At 40.8% G+C, this 25,337-nt stretch overlaps 4 protein-coding genes across 5 annotated transcripts in view; 1 reads left to right on the top strand and 3 right to left on the bottom strand.

The window, feature by feature from the left end:
- The first annotated feature begins 441 nt into the window (after nucleotides 1-441).
- On the top strand, nucleotides 442-2,055 carry LOC125489595 (cell division cycle 7-related protein kinase-like). Its single transcript, XM_048625846.1, has 2 exons — nucleotides 442-639; nucleotides 958-2,055. The coding sequence occupies exons 1-2, from the start codon at nucleotides 457-459 to the stop codon at nucleotides 1,105-1,107; spliced, it is 333 nt and encodes a 110-aa protein (XP_048481803.1). The 5' UTR covers nucleotides 442-456; the 3' UTR covers nucleotides 1,108-2,055.
- Nucleotides 2,056-2,564: 509 nt separating this feature from the next.
- LOC105387633 (protein OPI10 homolog) lies at nucleotides 2,565-4,251 on the bottom strand. The gene is made up of 4 exons (XM_011558391.3): nucleotides 4,184-4,251; nucleotides 3,727-3,979; nucleotides 3,425-3,531; nucleotides 2,565-3,246 (listed from the first exon to the last, which is right to left on the bottom strand). Exons 1-4 carry the CDS (start codon nucleotides 4,220-4,222, stop codon nucleotides 3,043-3,045), a joined length of 603 nt encoding a protein of 200 aa, XP_011556693.2. The 5' UTR covers nucleotides 4,223-4,251; the 3' UTR covers nucleotides 2,565-3,042.
- A 1,328-nt stretch (nucleotides 4,252-5,579) lies between these two features.
- On the bottom strand, nucleotides 5,580-8,899 carry LOC105388460 (delta-1-pyrroline-5-carboxylate dehydrogenase, mitochondrial). The gene has a single exon (XM_038108238.2). It carries the CDS (start codon nucleotides 8,632-8,634, stop codon nucleotides 6,934-6,936), a length of 1,701 nt encoding a protein of 566 aa, XP_037964166.2. The 5' UTR covers nucleotides 8,635-8,899; the 3' UTR covers nucleotides 5,580-6,933.
- Nucleotides 8,900-15,541: 6,642 nt separating this feature from the next.
- The window catches only part of LOC119691239 (vegetative cell wall protein gp1), a 31,153-nt gene continuing 21,357 nt past the window's right edge, over nucleotides 15,542-25,337 (bottom strand). The window contains exons 5-8 of one of the 2 annotated variants that reach the window (XR_007267067.1): nucleotides 19,947-20,085; nucleotides 18,509-18,610; nucleotides 15,954-16,154; nucleotides 15,542-15,695 (exon numbers count right to left, since the gene is read on the bottom strand). Coding sequence is in view for 1 of the 2 variants with exons in the window: in XM_048625684.1 (XP_048481641.1) it covers nucleotides 16,039-16,154; nucleotides 18,509-18,610; nucleotides 19,947-20,085 (357 nt within the window). In the remaining variant the exon portion in view is untranslated. The remainder of the gene's footprint in view (nucleotides 15,696-15,953; nucleotides 16,155-18,508; nucleotides 18,611-19,946; nucleotides 20,086-25,337) is intronic. The other variant, XM_048625684.1, reaches the window with a different exon arrangement.

Genomic DNA, 25,337 nt, shown 5'->3' with positions numbered 1-25,337 from the left:
AAGGGAAGTGAGCGTGCCATCAACAGCTCCGGCACCTGTCAGGACATCAGGGAGGGGTCTCACCGCCCCGAGGCGACTCTCCTTGTGAGTACTGTGGCTATACGCTGCAGCGGCTAGATCCACTGCTCCAATGATCCCTGATGTCAGACTGCCGTCTGACTGTAGGTATAGTGCCTGTAGTTTATGACTGCGTCGTCGAGAGCTACATATCACTATAATTATATCACGTAGAAAACGGGTTGCTGGCCACTCTCATCTCAAGGCACTCACTTCACTATCAATAACAGACACTGCCAATACAATCGAAAACTATCTGTAACTCTGCCAGCAAGGTATAGAAGAGAACATATGAATATAATGTTGTTGGTAGGTTAGAAGTTTACTGTGTAGACTACTTGTCGTATGCGACTGCAGTATATTAGAGCATGTGCTTGTGACGCAGGTCGCCGCCTTTTGATGTCGCGCGAGCGGCGCGGGCTGTGCATGCGCAAGCTGTGCGCGCGCCTGCGCAACGCGCCGCCCCCCGCGCCCCGCGCGCCCCCCGCCGCCGCCCCCGGCCCCCGCGCCGCCCCCGCCCGCGCCTGCGCGCACTGCCGCCTGCCCGCCGCGCAGTGCCTGTGTCCTGATGAACGAGTGCCGGTCAGCTATACTCAACAATTAATAAGAATAGTTAATTTTATTACTAACTAGCCGCGCGCTTCGCTTCGCCTTAAAAACTTTTCCCGTGGGAATTCCGGGATAAAAAGTAGCCTATGTTCTTTCCCAGGGTCAAGAGTCTAGACCGTATGTATACCAAATTTCATTTAAATCCGTCCAGTAGTTTTGGCGTGAAAGAGTAACAGACAGACACAGTTACTTTCGCATTTATAATATTAGTTAGGATAGTTAAGTTTGTTTTACTAAAGTACTCCTCGAAAAGGCTGTAATGTTTCAACAAACCATTGTTATTCCTGGCAGGCGGATCAGTTCACGGCGGGCGTGTCGGTGGCGGGGTTCCCGGACTCTGCGTTCGCGCTGCTGGCGCGGCTGCTGGAGCCCGACCCCGCCGCGCGCATCTCCGCCGCCGCCGCGCTCGCGCACCCCTTCATCACCGGCACAGACCTGTGACCAGTGGCGCCCTCTATTACCAATAATGTTGCCGTTGAGTATTGTATAAGAAACCCGCGAGTGTTCATGCGACGTGATAGTTAAAATAAACTGGCCAAAAGCCAGTTGAGTCTGATGTATAAAGTATATTTTTGTATTGACCATTTCCAGACGTATATTGTGCCTAAATTGTTAATGCTAAGCTTTCGAGCTACTTGCCAAACTTACAGCATCCCTAGACATTTTGTCAGATGTTATTGCAGTAGTAAAGTTTGGATCAACTTGACAATAAATTACTTAAAGTGACCTTACATGGAACGTCATACATGTTTTAGTATAATGAGGAGATAATGTTTTCTGTTTCGTTTTTATTATGTTGATTATTACGTTAAACTTTTTCGAAAATAAACCTTTAGTTTAGCTTTTATATTTGATGCAAGAATGATTAGTTCTAGTTATTTTAATGATCAAATGGGGACATCTTTTAGTTTAATTTTGTCCTATTATCAATGTCATACCATTGAATTAATGTTTAGTTACTATTATTGTTATTAAGTCCGTTGATACAAAGGGGTCAGTCGGTAGAACAATCATTTATTTCTCACGTATTCACTTAGAAGTAGTTAGAAAATTTGTATAAAAGAATTTAATATATTTTACTATTCAGTATAGCAAATAATGAGAAGACTTGTAAGTGCCTTGGAGATAGCTGGAAAAAATATATACATATTTTATATCCAATTTTGTGAAATTGTCTTCACACTTCACTTACTATCGTTTGACTAAACTGACTGATAGTAAGCAATTTGTAACGATAGGAATAGATTTGTACCAATATTATTAATTATGAAGATAACATAGGGGAAGTTTTAGTTTCCGACTCAGTTACTCGGCTCTACCTCCGTAGTGTGTAGCGACATGACTGTGTGCAGGGGCGGCGGCTCCGGGAGGATCGCTCTATACTGACGGAAAAGAGCGTCGTCGCTACATGCTTTGACAAGGATAAGTCTGCGCATCTACCATTCTCATGGGGTGAGCCTTCAGCAGACTTAACCGTGTCGAAAGTGCACTTTTAAATGTAGTTATAGAGAAGTAAGTTGTTGATTATTTGTAATGGGATCTCAAGTACCTATTGCCGGTGGCGAGTACAAAGTAGTGTAGGATGGAATTAAGTACTTCAATGATTGGTATTGTTCATTTGATTACTGAAGATTCCTCGAGATGACCTGAGTCATGAGCACATGTCTCATTCATTTGTTTCTATTCCTCTTCGGGTGCTCTATTCTTGGGAAGAATTTGTTTATGTTAATTTATCTAATGTAACAAAATGTAAGTGCCTTCAGTTGCGTTGATAGAATATCGCTATGTAACTTGTTATACCAACCCTTGCAATAAAGGCAGCCCATTTATATTCGTGATCTTATTTCTGGTAACCTTAAGTATATTCATTAGAAATTTTAAAAAATGTACGCATTATGTTGACTCAAATATAATTTATTAGTATTATAAAAAATACGTCTAAGCAGTCTATGAGGTCGTCATATAAATTAAATAATTACAGATGCCACGTGGAACAAACAATGTGTGCCCCCATGGAGCTGTTTCCACAGGAAACAATTGACTGGGATTATCTCTCACTTGCAACTTATAGATATAAATAGTAAAAATATTTTCATAGCAATAAACATTGGAAAATATTGGTAAGGATAAGAAGACATTATGCAAAATATAGTCAAAGTTAGAAAGTCACTGAGCACAGAGTACATTCTATTATTCTGAGGTCACTGAGAAAGAGTTCCACTGGTCATGCTGTGCAGGGCGTGGACCCTCCAGCAGGGTCCCGAGCAGGCACCGCTCAGCTGTACATCGACTGCTGGAAGCCAATGTGACTATCTGAGCTTGTAGGAACTGGGCTTTGTAACAGTTTCAAGCATTCAGATTCAAATCAATATTATTCTACGAGTTTTTCCAGAAGTTGGGGTTCTGCTGCAGTCTCCGCTCAAAGTTCTGGTACCAGGTCTGCAGTGTGTTGAGCGGGATGTAGGACACGCCGGGCGTGGGGGTCATCTGGTCCTGGGTCACCGCAAATGATGCCACAAAGTTCACCAGGTTCTCAAGCATTTTCTCAGCAAATGTTGCATATGAGTTTGTCTCCTGAAGCTGAAAATTAAAATAAATACCTACATTATTGACATTTTGTTGTTATGGTAGTCTTAAGTACATATTCAATTATCTAGGTATGATGAAGAAAAATTATGTATCCAAATGAGTATATCACCTCAACACAACCACAATATTTGTAGGGTTAAATTCATCAGATACATATCATAATACTTACAGCATTACTGACTAGGACCGCATTTGCCTCAGGCTCTATGGCAATACCAATTTGGGCATTTGTGCATATCTTCTGGGCACCAAAGGCACTGCTAAACTGGTTCTCATCTGGAAGTAAATGTGTACATGTTAGTTTACAATACGAAGGTTTTATTTAAAAGTGAATAGAATATAGTTGTAAAAGATATTGGTATACAATAGTAGATTCTAGGCCTAGGCCAACCAGAATCTCTCAAAGTTGCTTCTTTTTGACATGGTGAGCATTAACAAAACTGACACACATGAAGAATAGAATGTACTCACTGGAAAGCTCATGAAGTTTCTTAAGGTTAGAGATCTTGAATATGGCGGAGGGTTTGGCGTTGGAGATGTGTCCCAGCACCTGCCAGTTGGGCGGCGCGGCGGGGTCGGGCCAGGACCAGTACACCACGCCCACGGTGCCGGCGGGCAGCGGCGCCGCGCCCGTCAGGAACACCACCGCGTGGTTGATGGCGTCCGCGTCCGGGATCGTCGTCAGGAACTGCGTCTCCGACATCGCCTCGAAATTTGTTTGCACCTGTACACAATCAATAGCATCTTCTCTGTAAGGTGTTCACTAGGTTGTTTGGTTGTTTTATTGTTGTAAGTTTTTGTGATCCATCATCTCTTTTTCGTACATACGAGCTCTAGGTCTTCCGTAAAATGAGACAGTAACGGTATTTCAGATAAAAAACACTAACAAAGGAAAATGCATAACCTCATTTATTTCACCGCAACTTACCAATCTTCCCGAGCATATTAATCCGAAAACATTAGCCATTTTGAGATGAGTGTAAAGTAAAAATTTGTCCTTACTATAATATGATAAATTTACAATATCTATTCTACAAAGTTCCAGAAGGAAACCAAAACAAGTTGAGCAATGAAAATGAATGACATTACTGACATTAGCAAAGCAAGTGGAAACACAGACAATAAAGCAATAATACTCTGTGAAACCGTTACAGCATCATAGGCTCAGAATAATAACAGCCTCACGTTTCGCCTATTCCCGTGCCCGACCCATCAACATCATGAGGATGTGACTCACATAATGCACAGCGGGGATAGTGCGATGATGTGTAGTCCCACTCCCACGTGTCAAGTAGTCTCCACAATCCATTGATCCAATGGTGGCCATGGGCGGGCAAGCCAAGCCATGTCATTTATCCAAGACCCGGCTAGGAATTAAATCCCGGATACATGGTTTCCGTTCCATGCTAATCGTAATGGAAATGCATTTGCAGGATAAATGAACTCCCTACACTGGGATAGTTAGTAATGTCAACCTACGGGATAAGGAAAAACCAAGGACTTGAAAAAACTTACCATATTATAGCTACCTGTATTTATATATTAAAGAGGTACTTACCAACTAGGTTGTGTTGTGAACCAACATTACTAATTTAGCCTCCTCTCTCAAGGTCAGATTATTGGTGTTATCGAATTCTTACTGTAATTTTCCACCAGTCCTACCTACTAAACCTAAGATTCCACTCGGTTATCTTGATCTCAATTCAATATTTTGCTTTTGAGATTTCGAATAATAAGTAGTTAGGTAACTAACTAGGTACTATACTGGGTTCTTGTTTTGAAGTAGGTAGGTAGGTAACTACTTACTTCATACTCATATCATCACTCATACTAGTCATATTGAGCTGAATTGAAAGTTTATCAGAATCAGAATGACGAGACGTTGACTCCTTGCATCTTAGATGTACAACTTATAGTTAACACCCTTTTGCTAGACTCCGGAAGTCCCGACTATGTATCGGTTGTATATTGCATCTAGGGAGTACATAGGTGCCTAGTACCTACCTACACCAGAGATATGTCAACCACTACTGTGGTCTACTGGTACCTTATCGTAGATCTACTTCGATGCCTACATGTATGTACATATGTTATCTAACTACCCATACCTACTTTTTAGGTAAAGTACTTAGCTACCACTATAGCATACCTATCAGCAGCAACAGCAACTATAGCTCAGGTGGCCGGCACTCGACATTCAATATTACCTCACACCCACATAGCAACTTGTGCCAACTCTTAACTCAGAGAAGCTCATTAGCTACCGTCTATTTCTATTGTTAGGGAGTACAAGTGCTAACATGGTTTTAAAATAAAATACATTATTCGCAAAGAAACAGTTTAATAATCACTTGACTTCACATATTATAATAATTATTTAATGTAACAATTTCTAAATAACAGGATCTAACCGACACATTATTGTAGTTTATTGGTAGATAGGTACAATAGGTAGGTACCACTATGATTCTGATGAGACCAACATTTTAATACATAATTCTCCTTAGGAGTAAAGGTGTTCTATGATAGGAAACATTTAAATTTTTCCATGATGCTGATGCTATGGGCTCTGTCCATTTTAATACGATAATGTGCTACTTCCTCCCATACGAGAGTCGGTAAGAGTGTAATGACGCGGTCGCATAACATAAATTAAAGGTTCTTACATAAGTTGTTGTATAGGTACTTAATTTTACAGCCATAATACACTTCATAAAATACAATACCATTCATAGGTAGGTCCATTAAGTTATAGTAGTGGATAGGATGTCTTTATCTTAACATAATACAAAATAGTAACTGTAGACTGAAAGAGGAACTTAAATTGAACAAATAAATAAGTAATTATACTTAATACTCAAATTAGTTTAAAACAAGATTGGCTTCAAGCCTAATAAAACATAAAAATAAATTATAAATACGCTTTTAAAAATATAAGAGAATGATAGGAATATACAATATACAGTAGTTATGTAAGTAGTAAGTCATAAAATTACTCTCGTAAAGTTATAATTGTCTAATGTTGCGACTAGTCTTACTCAACTAATATTAAACCAAATTAATGCAGTTGAGTTCTGAAATTAATAAATACATTCATTTGAAAAAGGTCATGGTAACATCTTAACATTAGCATTAAATGCAGTGAACAGCTCTCGACAAGAGCGTAATTAGTTATCATAATGTGTTTATCATTATTTGTATGTTGCCGAGATAGATAACAATTAATGAAATGTAGCCAGTAAGTTGTAGGTCCCAGCTGATAAGCCTGAATAAATACTACCGATGATAACACGCGCCAGTGAACCTCTATACATGGAGACCACACCAGTGACTCAAGCAATATTTGAATACATCACAACAAGACAACTAGATCATACATATCCTACTGTCAGCAGAGCTAAAACATGAGGTAATCATCCATATTTCTATAATTGTTTCATAACTTATGCTTCCTCAGTTAATACTAACATTAATAATACAAAATCATTGTACCTAACTGTAGATATTCTACCAGTGCAAACACTAAGCGATCTGGTTAAAACAGCTCATACTAGATCTAAAACTTCTATGTTATATCCTAATTATTGTTTAGTAATAATAATAACATTAAACATGTTAGTAATTATTGTACTGATATAGTGGAGTGGGTGGTGGCTCTCGGGTGGCGGGGGGGGGGGTCTAGTCGCGCATGTAGGGGTAGTCGACGTCGGTGAGCGGCACGAAGGTCTCCTTGATGGCCTGCGGGGAGGTCCAGCGCAGCACGTAGCTGGGCCCGCCCGCCTTGTCGTTGGTGCCGGACATGCGGCCGCCGCCGAAGGGCTGCTGGCCCACCACCGAGCCCGTGGACTTGTCGTTGATGTAGAAGTTGCCGGCCGTGTACTTGAGCTCCTCCAGCGCCAGCTTGAGGAAGTCCTGGTCGCGCGCGAACACGGCGCCCGTGAGCGCGAACCTCGTGCTGGAGCCCACCAGCGCCAGCGCGCTCAGCACGTCCGCGTCCTCGTACGGGTAGATGGTCAGCACGGGCCCGAAGATCTCCTCCGTCATCAGCTTGTCGTGAGGATCAGTTGTTTCAATGATTGTTGGCTGAACAAAGTAACCCTTGCTGTTGTCAAATTCTCCTCCTCCGAGGATCTTGTTCTTTGGGTTTTTCTTTGCATTCTTAATGTAACCAGTGATTCTGTCGTACGCTTTGTCATCAATGACCGCCCCCATAAATGTTTTGAAATCTGACACATCACCCACCTTCAGCTTGTCTCGTTCGGAGAGCAGGCCCGCCTTGATCTCCTCGTACAGTGACTTGGGGACGTACATCCTTGATAAGGCGGAACATTTCTGGCCACAATACTCGAATGCAGATCTGATGGAGCCTTTTATCACCGACTGAACATCAGCAGTGGGATGAATGAAGTGGTAGTTCTTACCGCCACACTCACCTATGAGGCGGGGGTAGTTGCGGTACTTGTCCAGGTTCTTGGCGACGGCGCCCCAGATCCAGTTGAAGGTGGGCACGGAGCCGGTGAAGTTGACCCCGGCGAGGTGCGGCGAGGCGGTGATGGCGCGCCCGAACGTGGGCCCGTCCGCCGGCACGAAGTTGACGACGCCGGGCGGCAGCCCCGCCTCGCGCATGATGTTGAAGATGCGCCAGTTGGACAGCACGGCGGTGTCGGACGGCTTCCACACCACGCCGTTGCCCATGAGCGCCGGCGTGTACGCCAGGTTGCCGCCGATGGCCGTGAAGTTGAAGGGGCTGATGGCGGCGATGAAGCCGTCGATGCCGCGGAAGCGCATCGAGTTCCTCGTCACCTGCGCGTTCTCGGAGATGGGCTGGTACTTGGCGTTCTCCTTCAGGAAGAACACGTTGAAGCGGAAGAAGTCAATGAGCTCGGCCGCCGAGTCGATCTCGGCCTGCACGGCGGTCTTGGACTGCCCCAGCATGGTGGCGGCGTTGAGCTTCTGGCGCCACTCGCCGGCCATGAGCCCCACGGCGCGCTCCCAGATGGCCACGCGCTCCGGCAGCGGCGTGCGGTCCCAGCGCACCTGCGCCTCCGTGGCCACGCAGATGGCGCGCTGGATGGTCTTCTCGCTCGCGTAGTAGTACTTGGCGATCTTGGTGGCGTGGTGGTGCGGCACGGGCTGCAGCCGCGGCGCGCCCTCGCGCACGCACTCGTCGCCGATGACCAGCGGCACGTCCTCGCAGACCGCGGCCGTGGCCTGCAGCTCGGCGGCCAGCGCGGCGCGCTCGGCGCTGCCCGCGCGGTACTCCAGCACGGGCTCGTTGGCGACGGGGTGGTCCTTCAGCTGCGGCAGCTCCACCACGGACGCCAGCCCGCGCTCCAGGCGCGCCGCGCCGCGGGCTGCGCGACTACACAGGTTCAACATGACGATGGGCAGCTCCTACCTTCTGGGACGGGAGGGTTTCGCCTACGATTACGTAAATATCTCGGAAGCGGGCGAGGTGCGTAAACAACTCGGAGACTAATACTGATACGTGTCACGGCAGTTGGCAACAGACTAGACTAGGTGACCTTCACGAATTTACATTTTGCACTCGCCGAATAGACGAGAATCGCACACAAAAACAAATTGAAGATCCAATCAAATGGTGGCAGACTTTGCGTGTTCTGTCAGCTGACGCGATGACAGCATTATACCATAGACAATGTAAAAAAAGTGGACCAGTGCCGGTCGATAATGAATGAGGCGTTTGTTAAAAAAAAAAAAAAGTTCCTTTTTGGAGAAATAGATGGCGTTGTCTGGGGTTGTACCAACTTTCAAACCCTCAGAACACACTCAGATCACAATATGTTATTCTGTGAGGCTAACGAAATGTGAAAGTGACGTAGGTAGGTAGAATTGTAGTATTATTTTCTCTATGATGTCGATGTCACTGTTGCTTCAGCGTTCAGTGCGATTGTGCGTACAGCCGTTCTTTTCAAGTTTTCTCAGTTTCCTTGTGTTTCTTCTGTATTAATTGTAGTTGAGCTATCTGCTCCTCCTCCCTTGATACTGTAGAGTTAGTGCACTTGAGATAGTGACTCTTGTGAGATAGTGACTCTTGTGATAGTGATGTCTTGTAAGTATTTCTTTGGGATCTTATTTAGGATCATACAATAAATAAAATTAATTGAAAATCAGTTCTCGCACGCAGCACCCGTTCAAACGGCGCGCATAGAGAAAAGAACACTACGTGACGGCGCGGGTAGAACTATTCACAGAATACTTAGCACTATCCCAAGCCACATGCAGTCTGAGCCTCGGAAGGATGGCTCGCGCTACCACCCGACATTTAATCACAACTAGTGAGTTCTTATTCTGAGTTTAGTACTCTTTGCTCTCTATGTAATTTTTGACAGTTGGTACACTGCGTTTTCACGCCATCTATCGGCTTACCCAAAAGCTCAACTGACAGCTGTCAAGGAAAACGGCTCATTCCCTTTTATTCAAAAGCCTAACTTTTAACCTAGGAGGATGAATATAAAATATTTACAAAAATTCTCAGAATAAATGATACCTAACTAAATAGAGAAAAGGCATATTTTTTACTTAACTTTCGTTTCACAGGTTATCGATTTTCATATAATTTTGCTTTTGCGGTTTGTAATACGCAAGCGCGGGTAATACGAATTTGGAAATCTATACGGCTTGGGAGGCAAGTCGCCCACAAAATATTTAGTCCGCGGGCGAGTTTACACTTTTTAATTGAAGTTGTAGGTAACTGGCCTGAAGGTTTCACAAAAGAGGGCCAGTATACACGAAGACAATTATTTGTGGTAAATTGGTCCGAACTGAATAAGTATTCATTTTTTGTACTTACTCGATTGTTCCTATCATAAAGTAACATAACCACTCACACCTGTTATATAATCATTTACGTTCAGTGTTGGTACAAAATTTTAACTTTTTTTATAATGTTGATTGTTTAAATCTTAATAAGAAACCGCAGGCACACAACTAACTCAGCTTAGGAAAAAAAGCGAAAACAAAATGTTTTTTTCGTTATTAATATGATGTGGGTAGTCTAAAATTTATTTGTTATTCTGTAACTTCAAGTAAGTGATTTTTTCATGATATGTGAGCTGTTTATCGAAAAGGTTTTAATAATTGAAATTAATTTCCATCGCGAGTACTTACATACAGTTTTTAGTGATTCCCTGTCAATTTTTAGTAGTCATTGGACTTTAATCTAATGAGTAAGTTGAGTAAACATGTATAAATTTAATATGACCATTTATTAAGTACTTACGTATCGAATCGGAATCATAATATTCTTATATTTTACCTACTTGTTTATTTTGTTTTAGCATGGATGAACCGTCGTGTTCATATATTGAAGAAAATTGTGATTCCAATTTTGAAATTATCCCTTCACAAAGAGGTGGTGACCTACTTCTTTTAAATGGGCGTAGATACACAAAGAGACGTAAAAATAAAAATGGACATTACTAAATTCTTCTACCACTTCTGCGTAAATAGAAGGAATGGGAGTCGTTTCATTTTTTGCTTTTTCTATGCACTTGTTTACTCTCTTTTTGACCTCGTTTTCAATTTCATTTTGCCTACATTTGTGGGTTTCCTCTTTAATGATAGTCACACCACTAGTTACTTTTTTTAACTTACTACGCTTTTTTTCCTAAGCTGAGTTAGTTGTGTGCCTGCGGTTTCTTATTAAGATTTGAACAATCAACATTATAAAAAAAAAGTTAAAATTTTGTACCAACACTGAACGTAAATGATTATATAACAGGTGTGAGTGGTTATGTTACTTTATGATACGAACAATCGAGTAAGTACAAAAAATGAATACTTATTCAGTTCGGACCAATTTACCACAAATAATTGTCTTCGTGTATACTGGCCCTCTTTTGTGAAACCTTCAGGCTAGTTACCTACAACTTCAATTAAAAAGTGTAAACTCGCCCGCGGACTAAATATTTTGTGGGCGACTTGCCTCCCAAGCCATCTATACAGGGAATGTGACATGTGGACATGTGGTAAGTAGGTTTTGTAACCAGGTAACCAGTACCAACTTCTCTAAAAAGAACTATTTAATTCACATGGTTTATTGGATGTTCATTAGGTGGCCGTCTACGTCTCCATAAGCGAGAGAATCGATCCATGTTATTCGCGCGCCCTCTACAACTCCTCGCATCGCAGAGACAACATAGACGTGACACCCTCTATGAGAGTATACAGAAACGATGTAACGAGTCATGATTTCCTCGCCAGACGGCCCATTAGTATAAAATGCAATGGCTGACTCCTACCTTGATGTAGCAACGTCAACGACCTGTGCACAGCGACCTCACACCTTGTCAAAAACTGTGTCGGTTATCCGGATAACAGTCTATATTCACCTGTGTAAGTTCCACTTGGTGTCTCCCACTCTACTGAATTTAATAAATGTATTCTGGAACTTATCATGATCTACTACTCTTGCAAATTTACTGCCGGGTACGCTGAAGCTAGATAATAATATTATATGACCTCTGGTTTTTGTCAGTAAGGTAGTATTAACTCCTACCCTACAATAAAGTTATGAAGACGGAAATGGATTTTCCGGTGCTTAATCGATGTGTTACCTACCTTTTTTATGTTTAAGAGATGTTGACATTTAAATTATATTTAACTCTATAAGTAAATAAATATTTATCTGTTTTTTTACCAAACAGGCAGTAACTATTTGAGTTATTCTTGACTCGAGAGAGTTAGATGCAGGTAACTACACTCGCGAGCAACCAAATCGACTCAAGCCTTGACGGCGCAAACATACATTAATACAAGTAAAATTATGAATAGAAATAATAAAAATGATATGTCATTTAAAAGCTTAAGATGTCAGCTTTAATTTGATATCATTATTATTGAAATCCATTCATCATTTTTGAAATAAATGATGTCTGAACGCAATTGTAGGAAAAACGGGAATTTAGGAAAAAAGGGTATGGGTATCGTATTATACAAATTAAACAAAAAATGTTAAGATAAAAATTTATTTATTTAAATCAATACTTTGTATTGCCCCCTCTTGCCCTAATTACAGCCTGCAGCCTGTTTCTCATAGACCTTATCAACTTTTTGACAGTTTCCTGAGGAATGCCGTCCCACTCCTCTAATAAAGCTGTCTTCAGCTCGTCCACGCTTGCAGGGACTGGATTCCTGGCCCGAACTCTTCTTTTGAGCTCGTCCCATAAGTGTTCGATGGGATTCAGGTCAGGACTGAGCGCAGGCCAGTCCATCGTGCGCAATTCCTTCTCTCTCAGAAACTGCCGACTGACTCGTGCCGTGTGGCAGCGGGCATTGTCGTGCATTAGCACGAAGTCTTCACCGACAAATTCTGCATAGGGCACAACATGACCGAGTAGAATGTCGGTGATGTACCGATCAGCTGTTAACCCGCCTCCTCGGCCGCCTCCAGGCACGAAAACAAGTGCGGTTTTTCCCTCTAGAGAAATACCAGCCCACATCATGCAGGAACCGCCGCCATATGCTACTGTTTCAGCGAAACAACATTGGGCAAATCGTTCCCCCGGACGCCGGTAGACCCGGCCTCTCCTGTCACTGCCATGCAGACACACTCTGCACTCATCAGTAAACAGGACCGACCGCCATTGCGCAATGCTCCAATCGAGATGCTCTCGAGCAAACTGAAGACGCGCTTGTCGGTGGCCTGCAGTCAATTTGGGGCCTGATGCAGGTCTTTTTGGTGTCAAGTTGGCTTCCTTCAAGCGTCTTCTCACTGTCCACTCGCTGACAGCCACTTGTCGTACACGTCTCAGTTCTTGCTGCACATCAACGCCCGTAAGGTGTCGATTGCGCAGCGAGGTTGAGACAATGAAGCGGTCGTCTCTCTCTGAAGTGCAGCGGTGGCGGCCCGTTCTTGGTCTTCGATTGAAGGCACCAGTCTCTTGGAACCGTCTGTATACTCGGGATACAGCAGACTGGCTCAAGTGGAGCTGGGCAGCGACTGCTCGCTGACTTAACCCTTGTTGCAGCAAGGCAACAACTTGAGCAGCTTCTTCTGGTGTGGTATCCATGGGTTTGCGAAAACAAGGAATACAATGCAACGAGATGTGTACCGGTCAACTTGCAACAAGCGACTGATAAGGTACACCGGATGTGGAAAGGTTTTATAGCGGGATCAGGTAGCGCAAGGCGTGGATTCCTAATGAGGTAATTAACACTGACGGGCAATTAAAATGCGTCATTAAATCTGCGCTTAGTTTTTTTTTATGGTATTGATCTTAATTGAAAGCCTAATTCTTCAGCTTTCGAATGACATATCACTTTTATATTTACCATTTATCGTTTTAGGAAAATCAATGTATATGTGCGCCGTGAAGGCTTGAGTCGATTTGGTTGCTCGCGAGTGTACTTACATAGAATAGAATATAATAGATTGACCAGGCAGGCATTTAAGTTTTTGTTAGGCTTGGAAGTATTTATTTAATCTCATAAGTATTTGACATTATCCGTACACTCTGAAAGAATTATAAAACATACAGGATACAGGAAGAAAAGCCAAACAAGCTAAATAGTATAAAATGTGTTTTATTGCAATTTCAGCATCAGTAGGTACAGAACATTTACATGTCATAATAAATGGACCTTCATACATACATATAATAACATAAATAGGTACAAATAATTACTATCATAAAATACGCATCGTCGCGCGCTCGTGCGCTGTGAATATGTAGCTAGCTGAACCATCCATCCAATAGCTATAGTTTCTGGTTACATTATACTACCAACTAAAACTTATATTTCTTTCCAAATTACAAGCTATATCCTGATTAAAAGGGTTCCATATCAATAACGTAACTCAACTAAATATAAACTAAACATTACAAATTACAATAAAAATGACTATATAAAAGCCTGCGGCTCTGCCCTCCATTTTGTACCCAAAAACTTAAGTGGACATCACAATGTTAACTAAACGAAACTAAACTGTAGCCGTCGCCTCCCCCGCGCTCCTCGCCCCACTCCCCGCGCCCTCGCGGCGGCGGCGGCGGCGGCGGTGAGCGAATCAAACAATAGCCTTCCTGGCGTTTCAAGAAATTGTTGAGCAAAATTATTATATAAAAAAAACACTTGAGTATTTTACTTGTCATGACTTATTGTAAACAAGATATTTATGCGATTTTAAAATTCGCTCACCATTTAACGGATAAGTACAGTAACCCATTACATATTATATCTTATAGTCATACGCGTAAAGTACAATATACCTAGGCATTGGCAAGTGGCGGCCGGGCGGCCTCGCTTCCATATTTTACTCGGTCTAAGTTGCGATCCCCCCCCTGCCCCGCTGAGAGTACAAATACAAAACAAAACACGGTAAAATATGTAAGCAACCTTAAACATACGCAAAATGAATATGACACTCTTACAGCGTGCCCTTACAGCTACGTAGCCCTAGTGCAGGCTAGTCTAGTTACCCTACAGTTACCGAATATTTAATGGATAATAAATGCTTTGCCAGCCTCGCCGCGCCTGGGCACTGGTCGCCATCGCGTGACGTCACGCGCGCCACGAGCCCGCCTCGTGACGTCACGCGCCGCGCCGCGCCAGCACTCATGTATGACACCATATATCAACGCCTCCCTACCACAGAAAGCGCTCAGTACATATGCAATAAGGCAGTAGACCATAGATAGAGTATACATTGTTTCTTAGCAGTAATAAACATTATATATTTATAGAAGAGTTATATACTTCACAGTTCTCGATCACATTGGAAGGAACACCGAGGCACTTCGGGCCGCGTGATCGCCAGTACAAACATGTATAGTAATATTATTACAAAATACAAATTGTACAAAATATAGGAATGATATCATATCAGGAATGGTCGTCGTAAACCAACGCCACCTTTACATAATAATACTTTTCGTTTTGTCTATTTGTCTATGGTCAGTCATAGATTAAGAACACATGTGGAAACACCTTTTCAAGTACTACATTAATATACAACTAGCAAGTACCTACTACATCTAGCTTAGACTCGGCGAGCCTCGATGCTGCTCAAAGACCCTTCTATCTGAGTTCAAATCATTTACACATAGTTATTACTAATTTAGGATACTCAATATGACAATAAGTAAATTACTAATTTAATTACAAACGAAATGTGAGCTCTATAATGACGATACAATGTAAATGTTTTCGTAAAGTTATGACATAGTACAAAAATTACTAAAAATGTATAATTTATAAAATACAGTTTTATGTTACAGTTTCGCAGTACAAAAATTGACACAGGTCAAGTCTTTTGGAATATATGTCTCTTTCTTTAATCGAATGTATAATATTTTGGAATGTGAACATAACAATATATAATATTAATATGTAATAGTGGCTATGTCTAATAAAGCTTAGCTTACACAAGTCCATGCGGCGCCGTGCACCGCGTCTTCATCCGTGTCGGTTTCAACAACCTGTCGATAAAAATAAACATGAATTAATAAAATGAAAAATGCTACTTGTAGAATATGTGAAGCTAAAATTACTTGTAGAAGTACACTGCAGAAAGCAATTTAGAAAGGTTTCTTTAGAGGAGCGGGCGGGCGAGGGCAGAACGTGTCACTGCCGCGACGTTGCAGATAGCCGACATTGTGGTGTATGTAGCAGAGTACGATATCTCGGGCTCGCTCGCACTCACCGGGCTGCACTGCGTCCGTCTCGCTCGCACTCACCTGCACTGCGTCTGTCTCGCTCGCACTCACCTGCCCTGCGTCCGTCTCGCTCGCACTCACCTGCCCTGCGTCTGTCTCGCTCGCACTAGAACAGCAGGTCGGTGCGGGCGGCGCGCGCCTGGCTCCAGCTCCGCGCGGCGCCCCCGCACGGCCGCACGTCGCCCAGCTCCTCGTCTTCTTCTTCTTCAGCTGTCTCCACGGCTGGAAATGTTCATGGTAAAAATATTATCAAGTGAATATTAAAGATAGACATTATACTTCCTGAGGCATTTTTAAGTGTCAGACCACAAAATGCTCAAACAATATACGGATTTTATTTAAGTCCCACTTTCTTGATTACGTCACATCCTCGTGTAGCAGTGGCATAAACGAGTGTAACGGATAACGTTCTCATTCGTGAGATCGTGGGTTCGAATCTTGCCATGTATCCATGAAATCTTAAGTAATAAAGGAATGTAAGTACAATAGGGAATATGCAAGTGGTTCAAATAAAGGTCAAATATTATTTATAATAAACTTTGTTGTTTCATAACTACGACTCCATCATTATTTTTGATTATAATTTATTTTTGAGCAAGTAAATGAAGTTGAAAAGTACAAAAAAACTTCGGTAAATTCTAACTTCCGAGAAACGTCACCCATTTTCTTAGGGCGGATGTGACGTCATAATTCTTTATATATCAATCTCAGAATAATAACTTCTTTGCGTTTGCGTATAGTTAAATAAATGTCAAGTGTAAACAAAGAAATGTTAATGTCACCGAGTATTTGTGATGCTCATTGTGATCAGATACGATGGATCACATAAAAATTCTTCCAATACGAGTAGATCCTAGCCTCCTATAACCTCTCCACTTCTTGTTTGATATGCTTGTTTGTTTGCAAAGTTTAGGACTTTTTATATTTTTTGTTGGTAGTGTATGGGCTGCCACTAGTTGTTCTATTGTAATGAGGCGTAAACAGCCATTCGCTAGTCAACGAGCCACTCAAATATGCTCCATATTGCAACACAATAAAATTAAATTTGTATTGTAAGTATTATGACATGAACATGACACAAGTTGCTCTTTCTACTTTTAGGTTATAATGGCAGTCGTTAGTATATTTCAAAAGTTGTTATTTTTTTCTAAATTAAGTTATGGAAGAATTCTCGTAATCAGAAGAACTGGACACATTAAATTTATTACGCAGTATGAACGACTAAACTGTGGCCAGCTGCGGAAAAGGACAGCAAAGACTATTGAAAAGTCGAGAGCCGTGTGCCCAAATATTAGGGAATATGCATATATTTTTATACTCTTATTCGATAGTTTAGATAAGGGGGTTTAGACCTTTGAGATATGCACAATGGTTCCATTCAAGAGAGCCAGGGCCTCAAGTCTGTTAAGGAATGGCGGCTAAATGCTGTGTCATCTGAATGGTTTTCCGACTTTGGGTATCCGTTTTCTCTTGTTTAGTGAGTCCCAGTAGTGCAATATGAAACACTTACTACTTATTACTGTTTATTAACGTTAGTTCTTTAGAAAAGATGCAATAAATATTTCCTAAAACGCAGATAATGAATACCTACAGTGCGAAATCCATGCTGCCGACACACAACTGTGCCGCCATTCCTTAGCAGACTTGGGGCCCAGGTGCAGGTTCTTACACCCCCACAGATAATAGAATAGAATGACCCACTAACCCTAGTCTCTCTTACTGAGAACCAAAGTTACAGTAAGTACTTACATACAATACAAATATTACTTTATATTCATATTGCCATAATAGCGTAATATTGTGTACAAAGGTCCTCTGATCACACTTTATACACTTCCTTTTTCGTTTGTTACCATGACAACATTGGTTTGTTGAAAATACAAAAGTACTCTGTGATTACTTGATTAGGTAAAAAATCTATGCCGACTGACGGGACTCATTATTCTGAGCCGTGAAATTAAACGATTATGACGTCACGACAGCCCGCCATCCTGACGGGAATTTCAAAGTGGTCGTGGTGGTTGTAATTTTTTAACTTTCTTTAAAATTCCTTAAATTACTTATTTTGGCGTTGAATTTTTTTTTACTATAATAAAGTGATGTAAAACTATCCAATAAAAGTATAAAAAAAAATTACGCATATTCCCTATTGTACCATGTACTCTTACGGTAAAGGAAAACATCGTGAGGAAACCTGCACATAGATTCTAGATTGTACCCTAAGTGCATGTACTCATTCAAAAACGGCGATAAAACTCGCAACCTCTCACGTGAGTACAAATGTACTTACAGCGAAAAGCGGGTAGCTTACGTCACTTCTGACTACCCCTTCAGAGATTACAGTCGTGAGCATATTTATTTTTATGTATGTATGTGTAGGTACACCGCCCTCAAATTTTCTTTACTTTTATTTCTTTATGTTTAAGGTTGCCTGTAAGAGATCGCTGTTAGCGATAAGGCCGCCTATTGTTCATTATTCCTACTTTATAAGTTCTCTTTGTATGTTTTAATATGTGGTGTTCAATAAAGATATATTCTCTTCGCTTCTATTCTATGTAATAAAGTGTTGCACTCACCAGGTGTCTTGGCCGGCGGCGCGGGGTCCTGGCGCGACAGCCCGAGGCGGAACTCCTCGGCGCGCGTCTTGCTCGGCGTGTAGCCCGCCAGCGCCGCCGACGCTACACACACACACACACGGTCACTACAGACAACTAGCGGGGATACATGGGGCAGTGGGGGGTGGATGGTTGAACAAAGCTCTTACTGCCAGTTTCTATAACTCTATGGGCCGTACCACAAAAACTTACACAGTATTTAACAGATGTTTAGCGCTGTCAAACGCCTACAACATCTGTCAAATTTTGTTTTAAACACTAGTTAAACATTGTTTAAAGTTTTTTTGTGGTAGCACAGTATCTATCTATCTGGTAGTTACTTTCATACGATTTTGACAGATTGTTACTTTTGATTATGTCAAAATCGTATGTAAGTAACTACCAGTTATGGATAGATAGAGATATAGAAACTGGCAGTTAGTCAGCATACACAATGAACGCTTGTCACCAGCGCTGGTGTGTAAGTAACATATTTTGACGAACCAGCGCGGGGAAATTGTCCATAGAAAAGCTACCGGCACTGGTGACCAGCTTTCTCATTGTATACGTCCTTACAGAGGTAAAGAGGAGAATTATGATGCGAGTCTGATGAAGGGATGTGTGATATGTATTTAATTAAGTATCAAAAAACTAGTACATAAAATGATTGGTAGTGATAAGATTCACAGTGAGGCATCATATATTTTGTGATAGTGAATAATAGAGCATAATAAAATTAAGTTAACGATCGATTGCTATCGAGTGCATTTTACGTTCGGCCATAATTTTAGCAGTAAAACTTGACACAATCGTTGAATAATGAATCTTATGGCAGAGTGCGCTTAGGTGTAGTTTGGGCTAGCGACTACACGAAGGTCTCGTCGGGCACGGAGGGCGCGCGGCGCAGGCGCAGCACCCGCGCTCGACCAATGAGCGCTTGCGACGAACAAACAAATATCATGTATTTATCAAAATAACGATTAATTACCTATTAGCAAACTATTGCCAGTGGAATTTAGATAGGTGACGTGGATTGGCTGCTTTATTATGTGTATGTTATTTGAAAATTTATATTTTTTTTACCGAATGCGCTGGGGGGTGGGTCCCTTTTATAATAATTTATGCAAGCTAAAACATATGTATTGGGATTAACCTGACACCGGAGAGAAGTTACCTAACCTCTACCCAGGAAAGCCTAACCCGCTGGCACCGTTATCGACGTAGATAAAATGTCTTTATTCACGTCGATGTGATCGGTGGGCAAACTCGTTTATCTACGTCGATAAAGATGCCGTCTGCATGTAGGCCTTCAAGATGAGAACCTATGTTCATAAAAGCATCTGGGTTTCGAATCCTAACCTAACAAATTAATCGGCAGAAGGAAGTAACATGACCACAGGCATCATCTCTTCACACTCACCTATATGCGTGTTGGAGGTGAGCGTGGGGTGCGCGGCGGCGGCGGGGGCGGCGGGGGCGGGGGAGTCGTCCTCGCACAGCGACGTCTCGGAGGGGTACTCGAAGGTGCGCGTCAGCGAGTCGTCGAACTGAAGCTTCAACTGGAAACGGGAGAAAGACATACGTTAGCAACAGCACTTTCATATACAATATAGCATCATCAGCATCAGAAGAGAGATCACCTTCATAGCAAGTTGGTGATTAAACCTAGTTCTTCTATGTGGTCACAAGAATAGCCAGACCAAACTTAGATGTGGTACGTACGATAAGCCACTCGTGAAGGTTCCACAGCTGCTGCGCTGGGCATAATAGAAGCCATGCCCACGGAGCGCCACACTATGTACTCAGCTTTCCTTATCCAACTATTACGGGCTGGCTGTAGGGTCGTCGGTCCAGCTGTAGTGGCTCTAGAATTCCCTCGACTACTCCGCGAGTCAACCGACGATGGGCTGAACAACACAGTTTAGATACTTATTTATTTATTTATTTATTTATTTATTTATTTATTTGAAGACCAACAAATGATACACTTGTTACATACATCAAGGCTAAATAAATAAAATACTTAATAAAGTGTTCACTTAATTATAGGTACTTACAGCTATCTTTATAATGAGGAAACATTTTACTAAGTTAATGATAACTACTCTTAACTAATAATAACATTAGTAAACTTTAAGAATAAACAATGAACAAACAATGAAATTAACAATTTAGGTATCAATAAACAAACAATTTAAGCAACTTAGAAATGGAAATTAAGTGGTGTTAATGTGCTTTTTAAAGTTAACTTTGAAGGACCTTAAAGCATCGTGAAATATGTCAAATTCTCTTTTAGGTAATGCATTATAGATTTGTTTCATTCTAAACAGAGGTGAGTTACTGCCCAGGTTCGACTTGCAAGGACGCTGCCTAAATAACTTGTACACGTTGGATCTGGGCAACCTATTGGGGACAGTTATTTCAACTCTACTTAATAGCTGAGGGCAGTTGATTCTGTTCCTAAGGAGACCATGCAAGAACGTAAGATCTAATAGTTTTCTCCTGTTCGTGAGTGACATGATCCCGTAATGTTTTAATCGAGCCTCATATGAACTCAAATAACGAGCCCGTCCATCGCCAAACGCAAGGTGATAAAGAAATTTTTTCTGCACTCTTTCGATGCGATCTTTGTGGACCTGATAGAAAGGGTTCCAAACTTGAGAGCAATATTCAAGGTTGCTTCTTACCAGGGCGTTAAAAAGAGCAATTTTGCTATGTGCATGTCTAAAGGGCTTTGAGTTTCTGAGCATGAATCCTAACATTTTAGAGGCTTTAGAAATAATAAAGTCTACGTGTCTAACAAAAGTTTGCTGTCAATATGAACTCCTAGATCCCGTATCAAATCCACTATCTTTAAATCAGTATCACCGATTTTATACTGCGTTGGAATTATATTTTTATTGCGAGTGAAAGATATCTGATAGCACTTGTCTGCATTCAATTTCATTCTATTATGAGCACACCATTCATTCAGTCTATCAACATCGTCTTGCAATTGCTGGGCCTCCTGGGTATTTGAAACTGTTTTGATAATCTTTAGGTCGTCCGCGAACATAAAAGGTTCGGAATTAGCAAAACAATCGACAATGTTATTTATGAAAAGCACGAAAAATAGTGGCCCAAGATGGGATCCCTGAGGAACTCCTGATGTGCACTCGAATGTTGCGGATTGATCTCCATTGACAACTACGTGAGAGTATCGACCGTGTAAATATGACGAAGCCCATTTAAGAACAGATCCTGATATGCCAAATAGAGCCATTTTTCCCACGAGTATACTATGGTCGACTTTGTCAAACGCCTTGCTGAAGTCCGTGTAGACTACGTCTACCTGACGTCGCGCATCCACAGACTCAGCCAGGCGGTCAACAAAGGAAACTAGATTTGTATTAGTGGAACGTCCGCGCAGAAAGCCATGCTACTACTCATATAATTATTCTATGATTAAGTTGGTAGAAATATGAAGCACTTCAGCTCATCATTTATATTATTACATTCAAGGACACAACTAAATTATCTATTGAATTGAACGAACAATTTTCAAAAGGAACGAAAGAAGATTAAAATTAATATTTTTTTAAATTTTAAATACCAGATTTACATACATTTACGTACATAACAAACAACAGATTGATTACCTCGAGTTTCTGAAAGGCTTTTTAATCATTGCCATAGTTTAGTGTTGTGTAGAGTCATTTATTATAGATTTACTTTAAAATGGCTTTCAGAAAGTGGCTGGTATTAGGTACTATTACCATTAAATATAAGTGATTGAATGAACCAACGCCCTCGGCGTCTTTTGAAACTATACAAGGCCAGAACGCAGAGGTTGGGACTGCTCGCGTATATTTTCAAATTAAAATGGTGCCATGATTTACTTGAAAGTATACAAGGCCATTACGCACTAATCGCGTATATTTTCAAGTAAGTTGGGCCAAAATTATGGCTTGAAAATATACTGCAGCAGTTACCACTGCGTACTAATCGTGTATATTTTCAAGTGCCAAGCGGCAATGCGAGCACTTGAAACTATACGTGATTAGTTACCAGGTAGCAATTTTAAATTGTTGCTCTCTCTTTCTTTCATGCGAAATAGTAATAGTATTGCTTTCTAAACATTACATCATCACTTCGCACTTTGCATTGTTTTCGTAACGTGTTTTTTGTTTACATCATACAGTTGAAAAGTAAATTGATTTAAATTAAATAGTAAAAATTGTCTCGGAAAAGGGTGTAGAACAATTCATAAAAGAAAATTATTGTGTGTGGTAAATTCAAAACTTGATGAAAAATACGTCTGTAATAGTCTATAGGGTAATACCTACTACACTCACGAGCAAGTCCAAGTAGCAAAAATTCAACACCAAATGACCCCAATTTTTTAAAACATTTAGAATTTGATCAAAATTTACGTTTTTAGTTGGTTATAATAATATTTTGATGCGCTGTTAAATGTACTTTAATATTACCGACGGCAGCGTCATTAGGCTAGTCTTTTCCGTTCAGGAGTTATCGTCACTGGAACTTTTTTATTGCTCGTAAGTGTAGTAGGTATTACTATTAATTCATATAAATAATAAGACATAAGTATTCTTACTTGCAAGTATGATTGCTATAAATAACAATTTATCAATCAAATTAGAGCTTGTTCATCTTTATTTATTAACATTCTATAGGTATGACAGGCAGAACAAGTAAATTGTAGTCATGTACATTTACCGAAATAGTTAAGTAAATCAGAATCCTCAATTCAATTCAATTCAATTCAAATGGTTTAATCGACGTAAAATTTTACAATTATTTGTCGATAGTCATCTACCACCATTTCACAAAGGCCCCGTCATTGAGAAGGAAAGAAATGGCGAAAGAAACTCCTCGAGCATCTTTTCAACTTTTTCCTTATAATCTATTACAATTTTTACTTATATCTAGTACCTAAAATTTTACTTAAGTACCTATATCCATTTCATTTTTTCAATAGCCTTAGCTGAGGTGGACAAGACCACGCGTTTTTGTCGTTTAAATAATCATTTATACTATAGTAAGCTTTACTACATAATGTAGCTTTAACATAATTCTTAAATTTTTGCTCAGTAAGGTTTATTGCTTCATTTGATAATTTATTATAAAAACGTCAGTTCCCCATGAATGATGTGTTTGTTTTCGAAAGTCTGAGTGTGGGGAAAAGCAAGTTATTTTTGTTTCTGGTCTCAATACCGTGAGTGGCTCCTACTTTACTAAATGAATTTAAGTTTTTACGAACATACATAATATTTTCATAGATATATTGGCATGGAACAGTTAGTATACCTATTTCCTTAAACGTATCTCTTAATGAAATTCTAGACCCTAATACATATATGGCTCGAATTGCTCGTTTTTGCAGAACAAAGATTTGATTAATGTCAGCCGCTCGTCCCCACAATAGAATTCCGTAAGACATAACACTATGAAAATAACTAAAATACACAAGCCTGGCTGTATCTACATCTGTTAACTGTCTAATGGTTCTAACCGCATAAGCTGCAGAACTCAATCTACCGCTTATCCTCTCAATATGGGGTCCCCATTGCAACTTTGAGTCAATTGTAATACCCAGGAATACCGTTTCATTTACTAACTCTAGCTTATCGTTATTCAATGTCAAATATGTCTCTACTTGTCTTACATTAGGCAAAGTGAATTTAATACATTTTGTTTTCTTGGAGTTAAGAGCTAAATTATTTACAGTGAACCAATTAGCAACTATGGAAAGAGTACTGTTTGCATTGTCAAAATTGACTTCTTGTCGCTTCAACTTAAATATAAGTGAAGTATCATCAGCAAACAGTACTATCTCACATAATTTATCTACCAAAAACGGTAAATCGTTAACATATACAAGAAACAAGAATGGTCCTAAAATCGAGCCTTGGGGAACACCCATACTGACAGGACAGCCAGCCGAACGCACTCCATTTATGTCAACTAGTTGAGTTCTGTTGCTCAAGTATGATTCCAATAATGTAAGAGCTTTGCCAGTTAGCCCATAATATTTAAGTTTCATAAGTAGAGTGGCATGATCCACACAATCAAATGCTTTCGATAGATCGCAAAATACACCCACAGCATCAAGACGTTCCTCCCAAGCACTAAATATGTGTTTGACCAACGCGACACCAGCGTCAGTTGTAGATCGACCTTTGGTGAAACCGAACTGTTGGTTATGGAGAAGGCCGTGAATACTAAAGTGCGAAAGCATTTGATGCAGCATAATTTTTTCAAATATTTTACTCAGTACTGGCAAAACTGATACAGGCCTAAAATTATTGGGATCATTTTTCTCACCAGATTTAATCAGCATGTAGGTATAAATTATATGCGACAAGTACGCCAATCAAGCAATGTGCGTAATAGCAATGTATATTTTCAAGAACGACTATAGTATACATATTAAAGTATACGCGATTAGTACGCACAAATCGTGTATATTTTCAAGTAAAATATTTTATTTTTTCACTTGAAACTATACAGTCCTAGTACACTATGGGTGCGTTCTGGCCTTGTATAGTTTCAAAACACGCAACGCCTCGTGCGTACAGCTACGGCAGTTCACTTCGGAGCTGAGTTCACCTCGATACAACAACTGCCGACTGTGACATCGCTACCGTCCCGCAGTCACTACAACGAGCAATAACAACACAGCATTCGCTAGAAGACGAGGGAAGGGAACATAGAACTTCAATTTATTCTAGATGTGCAAAAGGAAACATGATGATGATGGCCTCCTCGTCGTATCCGACGACAGCGACCCTGTCTATCTTCTCGCATG

The sequence above is a fragment of the Plutella xylostella genome, chromosome 15 (assembly GCF_932276165.1).
Source record: "Plutella xylostella chromosome 15, ilPluXylo3.1, whole genome shotgun sequence".
Taxonomy (NCBI): Eukaryota; Metazoa; Arthropoda; class Insecta; order Lepidoptera; family Plutellidae; genus Plutella; species Plutella xylostella.
This window is presented reverse-complemented; position numbering and strand designations above follow the sequence as displayed.